The sequence below is a fragment of the Papio anubis genome, chromosome 20 (assembly GCF_008728515.1).
Source record: "Papio anubis isolate 15944 chromosome 20, Panubis1.0, whole genome shotgun sequence".
Lineage (NCBI taxonomy): Eukaryota > Metazoa > Chordata > Mammalia > Primates > Cercopithecidae > Papio > Papio anubis.
In genome coordinates, this window is record NC_044995.1 from 48,836,183 (window position 1) to 48,850,788 (window position 14,606).

A 14,606-nucleotide genomic window follows, 5' to 3' on the forward strand; every position below is an offset into this window, starting at 1 on the left:
TCCTCCTGCCTATCAACAGAGATTTGTTGAAAGGATGAAGCTGCTTCTTCAGCCGTCCGTAAGGGGATCAGCAGCGAGGACACTGAGAGAGGAGCCGCCTGCGTTGGAAATCACTTCCCGTCCACACCTCCAAGCTCCTTCCAAGCGGGATTCAGCACCAGATGCCCCTGGACAGCTCTGGAAACCCAATCCTGCCGGAACCGTTCCTCGCCGATCCGAGTTTCCCGTCGGCGCCGCTTGGTGGCTGCGCCCGCCGCTCAGCGGGAGGAAACCCCTTTCCTGTGCCGGTAGAAGAGGTGGAGTCGCATATGAGTGGCAGGTTCCGCAGCCAATAGTATGGATAGTTCTGCCAGCGGCTCTCGGGGAGGCCAATGGGCAGGGGCGTGGGCGGGGCGTGGGCCAGCCGCGCTGAGCGGGGCCTCTCCAGGCCGCGTCTGTGGGGTCGAGACTGCGCGGCGGTTGGGCGGGGAGCGGCGCCTGTCGGGGGACAAGGGTTCCCCGGGAGGTAGGTGCGGGCTGAGAGAGGACCCGGGGCGGCAGGGCGGGGCGGCCCTGGGCGGCCGGTGGTCTGGTGGATTCTACCCGCACGTTAGCCGAGGCCCGACTCCGGTATCCGGCAGCGCGAGGCACACAGAAGGCGCTCAATAAGTGCTGATTGAATGAATGAGCCCGCGCCCTCCGCATCCCGGCCCGAGCAGTCTACAGTTTGAGAGCGTGCAGGCCACCCTCACCTTCACTGTACAGCCTGAGGCATCCAGATGCCGGACAGGTCTTTATTGGGCGCCTACTGTGTGCCTGGGTGGCTCTGCGCTGGGTGCAGCTGGCCCAGAGCGAGACAGACAGCCTGGTCCCGCCCAGCTCACCGCCTGGGGGGGCGGGACGACTTTAATCGACTTAAAATAATGTAATTCCTAGTTCCCTCTGTAGCACAAAATGAAAGAAAATAACACCAGGGAAGGGGGCGGGGAGGGCTGTGAGTGGAGACGTCTGAGCAGTGACCCGAAGACCTGAATGCAGGGAGGTAGCGGGGCCATGAGGCGCTTGGCGCTGATGGTGGGAGAGAAATCCCAGTTGGGGAAAACTCAAGGACCAGGGGAGGAGCTGAGATTCCACCTAAGAATGGTGACATTTTGGGGTCCAGGGTGAAACCGACTCCAATTTGGGCCATTGCATCAGGTAATGCGGCCCTTATCAGTGCCCACAGGCTTCCGTTCCTCCCTGTGTTCAGTCACCGGGTTTTTAGTATCTTCTGCACCAGGCCTTCCGGCGGGTACAGGCATATGGTTTAGGGCGGGAGTCAGCCACGGTCAGAGAGGGAGGCCCCCCCCTTTTTTTTTTTTTTTTGAGACGGAGTCTCACTCTGCAGCCCGGGCTGGAGTGCAATGGCGCGATCTTGGCTCACTGTAACCTCTGCCTCCTGGGTTGAAGTGATTCTCCTGCCTCAGCCTCCCGAGTAACTGGGATTACAGGCACGTACCAGCATGCCCAACTAATTTTTTTTTTTTTTTGAGAGAGAGTCTTACTTTGTCACCCAGGCTGGAGTGCAATGGCGTGATCTTGGCTCACTGCAACCTCCACCTCCTGAGTTCAAGTGATTCTCCTGCCTAAGCCTCCCGAGTAGCTGGGATTACAGGTGCCCACCACCACACACAGCTAATTTTTGTATTTTTAGTAGAGACAGTGTTTCACTGTGTTGGACAGGCTGGTCTTGAACTCTCGACCTCAGGTGATCTGCCCACCTCAGCCTCCCAAAGTGCTGGGATTACAGGCATGAGCCACCACACCTGGCTGAGGGAGGCCCTTTTGAGGGGTCCTGGATGCAGTGAAGCAAGAGAGAAGAAGGAGGCATCGCTGGAAGGTCAGGAGAAAGAGAGCATGTTCCAGGTGGAGAGAGGAGAACCCGTGCAGAGGTCCTGAGGCACGAGCGAGTTTGGCACAGAAAGGACCAGTGTGGGCCAAGGCGAGGCAGGAGCTTGTCGTGCAGAGCCTCAGCCTCAGGGTCCAGAGTTTAGACTTTATTTTGGGGCACGGGGAAGCCATGAACCACCACCATCCAATAGAACATTCTGCAGCGACGAGAATGTTCCCTTTGCTGTCAAATACGGTAACCACAGAAGTCAAGTAGGCTTGTGTGACTACTGAGCACTTTAAATGTGGCCAGGGAGACTGAGGAGTGGAATTTTAGAGTTTATTTAGTTTTTTTATTTATTTTTTTGAGATGGAGTTTTGCTCTTGTCACCCAGGCTGGAGTGCAGTGGTGCCATCTTGGCTCACTGCAACCTCCGCCTCCTGGGTTCAAGCGATTCTCTTGCTTCAGCCTCCCGAGTAGCTGGGATTACAGGTGTCAGCCATCACACCCGGGTAATTTTTGTATTTTCAGTAGAGATGGGGTTTCACCACGTTGGCCAGGCTGGTCTTGAACTCCTGACCTCAGGTGATCCACCTGCCTCGGCCTCCCAAAGTGCTGGGATTGCAAGTGTGAGCCACCGTACCCCGCCTGGATTTTTTTTAGTTTTGATGAACTTTTTTTTTTTTTTTTGAGACAGTGTATTAGTCAGAGTTCTCTAGAGGGACACAACTAATGGAATAGTTACATATATAAAGGGGAGTTTATTAAGTATTAACTCACATGATTACAAGGTCCCACAGTTGTCTGTAGATTGAGAAGCAAAGAAAACCAGTATGAGTTCCAAAACTGAAGAACTGGCCTGGTGCGGTGGCTAGCGCCTATAATCCTAACACTTTGGGAGGCCGAGGCAGGCAGATCGCGAGGTCAGGAGTTCGAGACTAGCCTGGCCAACACGATGAAACCTCGTCTCTACTAAAAATACAAAAAAATTAGCTGGGAGTGGTGGCGCATGTCTGTAATCCCAGCTGCTAGGGAGGCTGAGGCAGGAGAATCGCTTGAACCCAGGAGGTGGAGGTTGCAGTGAGCAGAGATTGCACCATTGCACTTCAGCCTGGCAACGGAGCGAGACTCTGTCTAAAAAAAAAGCTGCCTGGGCGCAGTGGCTCACGCCTGTAATTGCAGCACTTTGGGAGGCCGAGACGGGCGGATCACAAGTTCAGGAGATCGAGATCATCCTGACTAACCCGGTGAAACCCCGTCTCTACTAAAAAATACAAAAAGCTAGCCGGGTGAGGTGGCGGGCGCCTGTAGTCCCAGCTACTCGGGAGGCTGAGGCAGGAGAATGCGGGAGGCGGAGCTTGCAGTGAGCTGAGATCCGGCCACTGCACTCCAGCCTGGGCAACAGAGTGAGACTCTGTCTCAAAAAAAAAAAAAAAGAGGCCGGACGCGGTGGCTCACGCCTGTAATCCCAGCACTTTGGAAGGCCGAAGCAGGCAGATCACCTGAGGTCAGGAGTTTGAGACCAGCCTGGCCAACATGGCGAAACCCTGTCTCTACTAAAAATACAAAAATCAACTGGGTGTGGTGGCAAGCGCCTATAATCCCAGCTACCTGGGAGGCTGAGGCGAGAGAATCGCTTGAACCTGGAAGGTGGTGGTTACAGTGAGCCAAGATCATGCCACTGCACTCCAGCCTGGGTGGCAGAGCGAGACTCCGTCTCAAAAAAAAAAAAGCTAATGCAGTGCCCCTGCTGTTCACAGTTGCTGGACTAAGACATGAGCCTCCAACTGCGTGGTTGGGCTCGGTAGCACATCGTGGGGTTTGGCCCTGCGGTGACCAGAGCAACCCAAGCCGCCACCATGGTGAAATTGCTAGTGGCCAAAATCCTTTGCATGGTGGGCGTGTTCTTCTTCATGCTGCTTGGCTCCCTGCTCCCCGTGAAGATCATCGAGACAGATTTTGAGAAGGCGCATCGCTCCAAAAAGATCCTGTCTCTCTGCAACACCTTTGGAGGAGGGGTGTTTCTGGCCACGTGCTTCAATGCTCTGCTGCCTGCTGTGAGGGAAAAGGTAAGGGCTCCCTGGGTGCTAGCAGCAGCCCTTGGCACCTTATGGCCAAGGGACTCTGATGCATTTTCAACACTGATACCAAGTTCAGTGGAGGCCTTGATGCTGTGAGGGTGACGGAAAGTAGGAAGTGAATTTGCTGTGTGATTGTGAGCTGGTTGCTTTCCGTCTCTGTGCTCTCCCAGCTAAACAAGGGGCTTGGACTAGACCTGGGATTCCCAACAGGTGGACTCGTCAGTTGTCACCTGATACTCAGACCAGACCACCCACCCAGGTAGCACACACTCTGTCCTGAAGCAGGAAAGCATGGCCTCTCTTCGGTTCCTGTATCAGTCAGCTACTGCTGCGTAACAAATTATAGCAAACTTAGCATCTTAATACTACCCACGTTTATCATCTCACAGTTTCTGTGAGTCAGGGATCTGGGCACTGCTTCAGGATCTCACAAGGCAGCAGTCAAAATGTCTCCTGGGCTATGGTCTCATCTCAGCGTTCAACTGGGGATGGGTCAGCCTCTAAACTCACGTGGTTGTAAGCCAGGTTCAGTTCCTCATTGGTTGTCAGACCGAAGATGTCTGTTTGTCAGTGTCTGTTGGCTGGGGGCAGCCCTCAGAGCCTGGCCATGTGGGCCCCCCCGGCATGGCCAGTTCCTTCATCAGCAAATGGAGAAGATGGCCATGCCTCCATGTAAGACAGAGGGCACAGTCCTATGTCATACAGAGATGGCAGCCTATCCCTTCCCCTCTGCCCCAGTGTCCTTCCGGTTAGAAGCAAGTTCAAGTCCCTCCCACACTCAAGTGGCCAGGACCTCACAGGGTATGTCTGTCGGGAGGCAGGGGCTTCTGGGGCCATCTTGGAGTCTGTCCACCCCAACTCCTGACAGCATCGTCCTCTGGTAACCTGTTCCTTGAGCTCCCCCATATCAGCAGCCCAGAGTATGGGTCCCCTGTCGGGCCACACTGTGACCAGCCCTGGCCATGCTTGCTGGGTGACCCTGGGTGAGGGACTTCCTCTCTCTGGGCCGGATGTGACGGTTGAGTTTGTGTTGGTTACTTGCTTGGTGGAGATGTGAGGACCCCCTGTCCTTCCTCCCAATGAAAGCACAGAAGCCCTAAGCTAACCACCCCGCCCCAGCCCTGCTTTTCCTCGTGCCTGGTGTCCAGAAAGGAGGAGAGGGGCTGTTGTCTGGGATTAAATCCTCTGAGCCTGTTAGTGTGGCAGGGTGGAGTTCCAGGGTGGCCCCCGAGCTTCCAGCCCCTGCTCCACACGCCCCATGCTGTTTCCTCCCCTCGAGTATGGGTGGGGCTGGGACTGCCGTGGGTGTCACTCTGCCATTATGTCAGAATCCCAGCCGAGGGGATTTTTTTGCAGCTGTGATGACCGACCTATATCAGTTAACACGGTTCATCCAAAGGGAGGGGGTGGGCCTGGCCTAATCAGGTGAGCCGCTCCCCTCCTGCTGGTCTTGGAGAAGCAAAAAGCCAGGGTGTGCCAGGAGAGGGGCATGAAGTGAGGATCCAAGGGCAGCCTCTCAGTGCCAAAAGCCGTCCCCACCAACAGCCAGCAAGGACACAGGGGCCTCAGTCCACAGCCGCAAGGAGGTTGACTCTCCCAGCCTCCAGTGAGCTTGGAAGACGACCCTGGCGTCAGTGAGATCTCAGCCCTGACGACACCCTGGTTCCAGCCCTGCGAGACCTGGAGCATAGAGCCCAGCTAGCCCACACCTGGATTTCTGCCATTCAGAGCCGAGACACCACATTCCTGCTGTTCTGCGTGGCCTGCGTTCATTTGTTACGCAGCGTGTGGAGACTGACATCAGCACTGCGAGGATGGAGATCTTGGTTGTCTCTGATGTCTCCTGCGTCCCAGAGGCCACTGCCAGCCCCCCTTTTCCCCCAGAGTCATGGCGTCACCCCCGTCACCCTCTGACTGCAGGCCTGGGCGACTGCGGGGAGCTCGCTTTTCCCTCCCCCTGTCACAGTGGCCTTCTCACAGCACCCAAATCTTCCCCTGCCATTCCCCTGCCCTCGGGCTGGCCAGGCGAATGAGGTCCCTCCTCCTGAGCCCCCAGCAGGGCCAGGCTCTCAGTCACCCCTGCAAAATGGTGCCTGGTTCACAGCTCCTGTGCGTCTGCCTCATCTCTCCTGATCAGTGTCTGTCTCTTGGGAGTAGCTAGAGTTCCTGTGAGCTTGTCCCCAAGTGAGGCACACACCAGCCGGCGGTCAGTGAGGGAGTTAAGTGGCTTCTCCGTGGAAACGCAGGCAGAGGCTCACCCAGCGTGATCTGCCCCAAGGAAACACTGGGTCATGTCTGGGGACGTTGTGGTTGTCGGGACTGGGGATGCTTCTGGCCTGGAGTGGGTGGAGGCCAGAGACACTGCTCAGCAGCACCCTGCAGCGCCCAGGACGGCCCCATCCCAGAGAACAATCCAGCCCCAAATGTCAACACCTTCCCCCTACCCAAGTTGTGAAAATAAAAAATGTTTCCGGACATTGCCAGATGTGCACACGGGCAGAATCGCCCTGCTTGAGAACCACTGTGTACGTGTGTGTGTGCTTGTATGTGCACCTGCGTGTGCATGGGTGCGTGTGTGTGTGTGTGCTTGCATGTGCACCTGCGTGTGCGCCTCTGTGTGTGTGTGTGTGCATGGGTGCGTGCGTGTGTGTGCGTGCGCATGTGCGTCTGTGTGTGTGTGCGTTTGTGCATGTGTGTGTGTGCGTGCGCATGTGCGTCTGTGTGTGCATTTGTGCGTGTATGTGTGTGCGCATGTGCGTCTGTGTGTGTGCATGTGCGTCTGTGTGTGTGCGTTTGTGCGTGTGTGTGCGTGTGCATGTGCGTCTGTGTGTGCGCTTGTGCATGTGTGTGCGTGCGCATGTGCGTCTGTGTGTGCGTGCACGTTGTAATGAAGTCTGCTGGGAGGAAGCAGGGAAGCGGGTGTTGTGAGTGTCGGGCATGTTGTGATTTTCCCCTGCTTTGGTCTCGAGGTCTCTCTGGAGGGTGGCTGTGAACCCTGGCCCTGTCCTGACGGGTCCCAGGGAGCTGTTGTGGGTGTTTACAGCCTGTCTTTCACGGGACACTTCATCCCAGCGCGTAGCCTAATGCCTGTGTGTCCGCCCCGTGAGCGGCTGTCCCTCCCATAGGAGCGTGTACCTCTTGCAGACGGCCTGCGGCTCCTGTCTGACCTGCATCTAGTTTTTTCCCACCAAAGTCTCCCCTCGCTAGGAGAGCCCTGACCGGGAGGAGAGTCGGGCCTGGGCGTGTCAGTCAGGGAAGCACAGAGGAGGCCTCGCAGCAGAACACGCAAGGCCAATGCAGCTCTTTATCATTTATTTTGAGCTGGAGTCTCACTCTGTCAGCCTGGCTGGAGTGCAGTGGCGCGATCTCGGCTCACTGCAGCCTCCACCTCCTGGGTTCAAGCAATTCTCCTGCCTCAGCCTTCTGAGTAGCTGGGATTACAGGCGCTTGCCACCACACCCGGCTAATTTTTGTATTTTTAGCAGAGATGGGTTTCCCCATGTTGGCCAGGCCGGTCTCGAACTCTTGGGCTCCAGCGATCCGCCCGCCTTGGCCTCCCAGAGTGCTGGGATCACGGCCGTGAGCCACCGCCCCCAGCTCGTTTGTTTGTTGTTAATCTATCGCAGGCAAGCCCTTCCTGTCCCACTTGTTTTAACCTCTGTGTGAATCGGGGATTTCTGGACTTTGTTTTGAACGGTGACATGTGGCCGGTCCTGTCGCCTCCACCCCTGAGTGTGGGTCTCTCTCTTTCTCTCGGGTGTCCCTGGCTGCAGCTCCAGAAGGTCCTGAGCCTCGGCCACATCAGCACCGACTACCCGCTGGCCGAGACCATCCTCCTGCTGGGCTTCTTCATGACCGTCTTCCTGGAGCAGCTGATCCTGACCTTCCGCAAGGAGAAGCCGTCCTTCATCGACCTGGAGACCTTCAACGCCGGCTCGGACGTGGGCAGCGACTCGGAGTACGAGAGCCCCTTCATGGGGGGCTCGCGGGGCCACGCGCTGTACGTGGAGCCCCACGGCCACGGCCCCAGCCTGAGCGTGCAGGGCCTCTCGCGCGCCAGCCCTGTGCGTCTGCTCAGCCTGGCCTTCGCGCTGTCGGCCCACTCAGTCTTCGAGGGCCTGGCCCTGGGCCTGCAGGAGGAAGGGGAGAAAGTGGTGAGCTTGTTCGTGGGGGTGGCTGTCCACGAGACGCTGGTGGCCGTGGCCCTGGGCATCAGCATGGCCCGGAGTGCCATGCCCCTGCGGGACGCAGCCAAGCTGGCAGTCACCGTGAGCGCCATGATCCCCCTGGGCATCGGCCTGGGCCTGGGCATCGAGAGCGCCCAGGGCGTGCCGGGCAGCGTGGCCTCCGTGCTGCTGCAGGGCCTGGCAGGCGGCACCTTCCTCTTCATCACCTTCCTGGAGATCCTGGCTAAGGAGCTGGAGGAGAAGAGTGACCGTCTGCTCAAGGTCCTCTTCCTGGTGCTGGGCTATGCCGTCCTGGCCGGGATGGTCTTCCTGAAGTGGTGAGCAGCCTCGCCATTGTCCCTGCCGCCGGGAGCCCCGGGCTGGACACAGGCCACGTCCCCTGGCCCTGCCTCCCCTGAGAGCAAGCACTGTGGCCCCGGGCCACCGTCTGTGCACAAGTGGCCTCCCGGAACCAGGCTGTGCCCCCGATCCTACACCCCGAGTCTCAGAGCACTGCTACTTTTTAAAATACTTCTTTCTCTTAAAAGTCTTTATCAAAGCTGTGTGGCCATGTCAACCTTGGGCCGAGGGGTGTGGCAACCTGCAGGCGGGAGGGCCGGGACCTGGGTCCTCTCCCTGCCGCACACCCCCAGCCTGTGGAGAAAGACAGGAGCGTTTGGCTGCTGTCACCAGTGTGGGGGCTGCACCGCCTGTGCCTCTGGAACCAGCTGGGGTTCCTGAAGGCCCGTCCTCTGCCCGGCTCTGTTGCCAGGGTCTCGCCGCCCGAGCCCTGAGAGTGTCTTGAGGCTTATAAGAGGTTGGAGTCACTGTGGTGGGACAGCCAGGCTCCGTCCCTCCTGCCACACAGGCTGTGCCCCCTGCAAGTGGGCCGTGTACCCTCAGGAGTGCCCTCTCCTCCTCTCCCTGTTGCTGTGGCCCCTGGAGCAGGGACCCCTGGGCTGGGTGAGTGTCACAGTTTCCTGAGACACACAAGCAGGGTCAGGAAGCAGCTTGAGGATCAGTCCTCAGCTCCGCCGCACACACTGGGGTCTCCAGAGGAAGACGGATCCCACCGGCGGTGGGGCAGGGCCCCGTGGTGCGATTCGCTCCCCCGGACACCGCTCCCGAGAGGGCAGGAGCGCGGGGGACGAGCAGCCGAGCGTGGGCTGGGGCGGCCCTGGGCTCCCGGCTCCGTGGCAACCTCCGGAAGGCCTGAGCCGTTGTCCAGGCAACCCTGCCGGGTCTGGGGAGGTGAGAGCTGGGGAAGGACTCTCTCCTCGGGGATTTGGCTCTGCCTGGCTCGAAGCCGCTGTGGCGCCGTGGAAGGGGGCCCGGCCTGCCCGCCCGGGCTGGGTGGTTCCACCGGCTTCACCACCTCCTCGCTCTGACCTGGAGCCCCGGCCCCTGTCTCTGGGCCTTGGCGGCTTCCGGCCCCATCAGGGCTGTGAGGGCCTCTGGCTGTCCTCACCTCCTCCCTTACCGCTCAGCTTTGGGTGCCAGGCCCCGGGTAACCTTCTCCCATCCCATCCTCTGCCTCACCGCCACGTCTCCCTACACCGGCCCACAAGACTGACTGTGGGGGCGCTACATGGAGAGGCCCCCATCTGGCCTGTGGGCTTGGGCCTGGCGGGTCTCCTGTCCATCAACCCATCACTCTAGTCAGATGGGAGCTCCAGGGCCAGCCAGTGACTTCTCTGAGGGGCGTGCCGGCCGGTGGCCCTGCTGCAGCTCCCAGGGGCCAGTCACAGGTAGGGACGACCTCCAGAGGGCGGTGGCTGCCGGGAGCATTGTCACAGGGGCCCCGGGAAGCCAGGAAAGTCGCACGGCCCGTGCAAATAACTTCCACTCCATGGCGTCTGTAAGTAACCCGAGGTTTAGCCTCCGCTCCTGAGACCTCCCCCGCCAACTTCCACTCCAGGGGGTCCCTACCCCATTGCTGTTGGAAGTCTGAATCTCTTACCGGGGACCCATCTCTGAACCCCGTGCAGCCTGGCCCTGGCCCCAGGGGTGTAGGAGTTTCGCAGTGTCCTGAACCCAGTGTGGTTCTGCCCCTCCCTCCCCCCACTTCACCCCGCCTGGGCCATTTGTCCTTTACTGTGGGTGGGTGGGTTGTGAAGCCGCTGGGTCCCTGCACTGGTGGGGAATGTGGCTTGAGTTTCGTGACTGCCAGGGGATAGGGACATCCAGGCCCCCCACATGGGAAGGCTCAGGGTCCCTGTCCCCCAAATCCAGCAGGAACCCACGTGGGGCAGAGCACCACCTGCTCCGGGGGTCCCCATCCACCTTCACCCATCACAGCTGGAAGCACAAAGTGGGGCCCTGCCCTTCACCAGCCATCAGCTCCCCAGGGTGGCCTGAGGGACCCCAGCTGTTGACCCCTGCAGGCCCAGCCACCGGCCCCCACAAAGGGTCCCAGGCAGCTTCTTCCCCTTTCCTCCAGAGGAGCCTCCGAGACCACGTTGTCCCCCACCAGCGCTGTGCCATCAGCCACATCTGTCCTCCCGAGGGTGGGAGCTCAGGGCCGGCTCTGCTCCTCTAACCGCAGCAGACCAGAGGCAGCAGCCAGAAAGCAGGACACAGGCGGGGCAGGGGTGAGCAGGCTGTGGCCTCCAGACCTCTCCGTCCCAGAGTCTCGGGAGCACAAAAGGAGCTTTCCTGGGGCCGGCAGGACCCTAAGGCAGCAGGGTATCTCTTGAGCCACTTTTGGTCAGCTTTCACCACTTTGTTTGTTTGTTTTTGAGATAGAGCCTTGCCCTGTCACGCAGGCTGGAGTGCAATGGCGCGATCTTGGGTCACTGCAACTTCAACCTCCCGGGTTCAAACGATTCTCCTGCCTCAGCCTCTCAAGTAGTTGGGATTACAGGTGCCCGCCACCATGGCCAGCTAATTTTTGTATTTTTAGTAGAGACAGGGTTTCACCATGGTGGCCAGGCTTGTCTCGAACTCCTGACCTCGTGATCCGCCCACCTCGGCCTCCCACAGTGCTGGGATTACAGGCATGAACCACCACGCCCGGCCCACTTTTTTTTTTTTGAGACAGTTTCGCTCTGTCGCCCAGGCTGGAGTGCAGTGGCGCGATCTCGGCTCACTGCAACCTCCGCCTCCTGGGTTCAAGTGATTCTCCTGCCTCAGCCTCCGGAGTAGCAGGGACCATAGGTGTCCGGCACCACGCCCAGCTAATTTTTGTATTTTTAGTAGAGATGGGGTTTCACCATGTTGGTCAGGCTGGTCTCGAACTCCTGACCTCAGGTGATCCACCCTCCTCGGCCTCCCACAGTGCTGGGATTACAGGCGTGAGCCACCGCGCCTGGCGGCTTTACCCACTTTTGAGGAGGAACCCAGCATATGTCCATGTTGGGGTAAAGACGTGGCACGGTCATCTCGTCCGTTCTACAGAGTCCGGAGGCACAGGGTTCACTCCCAAGGTCCCTTGGCTGACGGCGGCCGGGTCCGGGCTCCTGTGAGGCAGCCCAGCGACTCTGTCTCCTCTGGCTCTGCCCACAGACACACTGTCATCCAGTGCCAGGAGCCACTGCTTGAGGAAGCCTGGGTTCGTCACTGCCTGCAGCCGCAGACCACTCCTGCCTCAGAACGACGTCACAGCACTGCAGAGCCGGCCAGCTCTGGCTGCACACGGCCGCCTCCATCTCTACACAACTTTGAGTCACAGAAGTGTCATGTGACCTGCAGAAGCCAAGGGTCCTCCTCTTTGCGGGTCTCTTTTACTGACTGTGACTCCCAGCCGGGGATCTTCTGCCCCCAGGAGACACCGGGCCTTGTCTGGGGACAACTGTGGTTGTCTTGACTGGGGGTGCTCCTGGCATGGAGTGGGTGGAGGCCAGGGATGCTGTTCAGCACCCTGCAGTGTCCAGGACGGCCCCACCCCAGAGAACGGTTTGGTCCCAATGTCCACAGGGGGAGACACCCAGCCCAACTCATAGGAAGACCCAGGGCAGGTGATGGTGGGCTGTGTAGACCTCCCGTTCACAAGAGAGACACTGGGAGGAGAGGGGACACCTGCCAACAGTTTCATGTGCTGTGAGAGACCAGGAATAGCTTGGACAGATCGTTCCTGGATAACACAGTTTCCTGTTTAAAAAACGAAGCTCCGGCCGGGCACAGTGGCTCACTCCTGTAATCCCAGCACTTTGGGAGGCTGAGGCGGGCAGATCAGTTGAGCCCAAAAGTTGGAGACCAGCCTGACCAACACGGCAAAACCCCATCTCTACTAAAAACACAAAAATTAGCTGGGTGTTGTGACGGGCTCCTGTAATCCCAGCAACTCGGGAGGCTGAGGCAGGAGAATCGCTTGAACCCGGGAGGCAGAGGTTGCAGTGAGCCGAGATCGCCCTAATGCACTCCAGCCTGGGCGACAGGAGCAAGGCTCGGTCTCAAAAATACACACACGAAAAACCAGAACTCCAAGCACAGAGCACCCAGTGCCACCTTCGCCCCAATACAACGCTCCTGGCTGGGTCACGGCCGCCCCTAGGCCCATGCCTGGCCGGGGGTTTCTCTTGTCTATGACTAGGCAGGTCACAGACGGGAGGGACCCAGGTCAGGCCCAGCCACTGCTCTGCTGGAAACAGACCCAGCAGCCTTGCCTAGACCCCAGGTGGGCCCAGGTTTTTCTGTTGGGACAGAGAGGGTGGGCGGGGGTGGGGGCATCTCTCAGCTCTGCAAGCTGGAGAATTGACTTGGGACTTGGGCTCGGGGTCCCCGCTGGGCGCAGGGGCGGGCTCCAGGGGGAAGGAAGCCCCTTGTGGGGTTCTCAGCACAGACAGCTGGATGGCATCGCCGGATTTCCCCACCTGGATCCAGAGACAAAAGGAGAAAATGACGAGGCGGCGCCCAGGCCCGCGGGGTTGAGTCAGCCGTAATAACAGCCTGTCGGCCCCACAGTGTCTGTTGTTTGTATTTCTGTTGCACAAGTTATTAGCTCGGGGCGGGACGGGGAGGTCGGCGGTGGATGGGACGGTGTCTCCCAGCCCATGGCACCATCAGACCGTCCTGGCCAGCAGCTCCGGACCCACTGCCCCACTGGGAAGAGAGGGGGCTGTATCCCACCTGTTCCAGCTGCCAGCCTGCACCCAGCTTGTGCCTTGAGCTGTGTCTGCTTTTGGGACAGCCGGTGAGCAGCCTGTCACCAATAAAGACTCCTCAGCCTTCACCTCGATGCTCGGAGGCCGCCCCAGCCTTTCCAGGGTCCACCTGCAGGTGGGAAGGAGGCGGAGGCTCCCGAAAGTAGAGGAGACATCTGCCTTTCGAGGGAGGGGCTGCTGCAGGACGTGGGCGCTTGTCTGGAAGACCCCAGAACTCTTCTCCCGGCTGTCGGGTGCTGAGGCCAGACGGGGTTGGAGTGGGAAGGTGCCCCCACCCCTGTCCCTGCCACCCCTCAGGCCTCTGCGGCCACGCACCTGCAGCCCCTCGGGGCAGTGACACAGCTGGCCTCCGTGTCTTGGCTGAGGGTGGAAGTGATGGCGGATTGCGGTCTTGTTGGGTGAGAATCGGGTTAGACAGGTGAGTGCTTCAGAGCCTGGGAGCTGCACACAGAGGGGAGGGAGTGGCCAGCGCTGTGTCGGGCTTCTCCATGAAGAGGTGAGCGGGCTGGCTGGGCTTCCGTCTGAGCTAGTGGAGGTCCAGCCAGACTCAGGCTAGATGAGCTGGCCCCCAGGACAGGCTTCTGTGCCTCGGCTTTGTGGACATGTGGGGCCATCCTGTGCCTTGTGGGAAGCTGAGCTGCAGCTGGGCTTTGGAGTGGGGCCTGAGAATTTGCATTCCACCAAGTTCCCAGGCAACGCTGGCCATGCTGGGGTGGGCAAAGTTTGAGACCATCGACCCCTCCAGGGTCTCTCCCCCTGGGCACTGTGGACCCAGGGGCCAGATGGTTCTCTGGGATGGGATTGTCCTGGGCACTGCAGGGTGCTGAGCAGCATCCCTGGCCTCCAACCACTCCATGCCAGGAGCACCTGCAGTTGTGAGAACCACAGATGTTCCCATCTAGTGCCCAGTCTCCCCTTGGGACCGAATCACCCCCCGGGTGGGAACCAGTGCCCCAGAACTAAGGCGGCTCACATTCTGGAGAAGGAGCCGACGCCAGCATGTCACGCAGTACCAGGTAGCAATAAATGCCCTGAAAAGAATCAGGACATGGTGAGAGACGGCAAAAGGAGATGATTTTAGCTCCGTGGTCAGGAGCGGTCTCTGGGGTGACATGCAGGGGACTGGAGGAAGTGAGTGAGGAGGAGATGAGGGAGAGAGAGCGCGTCTGGCTGAGGGAGCAGCATGTGCAAAGGTCCTGGGGCCTCTCTGTAGTTCTCAGCCTTTTTTCTCTGATGACCAGAGTGGCTTCTTCTCTCTAAGAAGACCCAGGTATTACCGGAGCTTATCCTGCCAATGCTAAAGACTCAGTAACCCCACTCCTTAGAGGTGGTGATGAAACGGCACCCCAGCCAGGCACGGTGGCTCACACCTGTAATCCCAGCTCTTTGGGAGGCCGAGGCGGACGGA

General features: G+C 59.3%; 1 protein-coding gene across 1 annotated transcript; it reads left to right on the forward strand.

Moving 5' to 3' along the window:
• Positions 1 to 302: 302 nt before the first annotated feature.
• Positions 303 to 8,655, forward strand: SLC39A3 (solute carrier family 39 member 3). Its single transcript, XM_003914626.2, has 3 exons — positions 303 to 505; positions 3,610 to 3,918; positions 7,704 to 8,655. The coding sequence occupies exons 2-3, from the start codon at positions 3,709 to 3,711 to the stop codon at positions 8,436 to 8,438; spliced, it is 945 nt and encodes a 314-aa protein (XP_003914675.1). The 5' UTR covers positions 303 to 505; positions 3,610 to 3,708; the 3' UTR covers positions 8,439 to 8,655.
• Positions 8,656 to 14,606: the final 5,951 nt, after the last annotated feature.

Bases quoted from the DNA above. Each gene is read 5' to 3' on its own strand.
- SLC39A3 (XM_003914626.2), top strand. From the start codon at position 3,709: ATGGTGAAATTGCTAGTGGCCAAAATCCTTTGCATGGTGGGCGTGTTC. The intron at 3,919-7,703 runs GTAAGGGCTCCC...CCCTGGCTGCAG, and splicing joins TGCCTGCTGTGAGGGAAAAG to CTCCAGAAGGTCCTGAGCCT.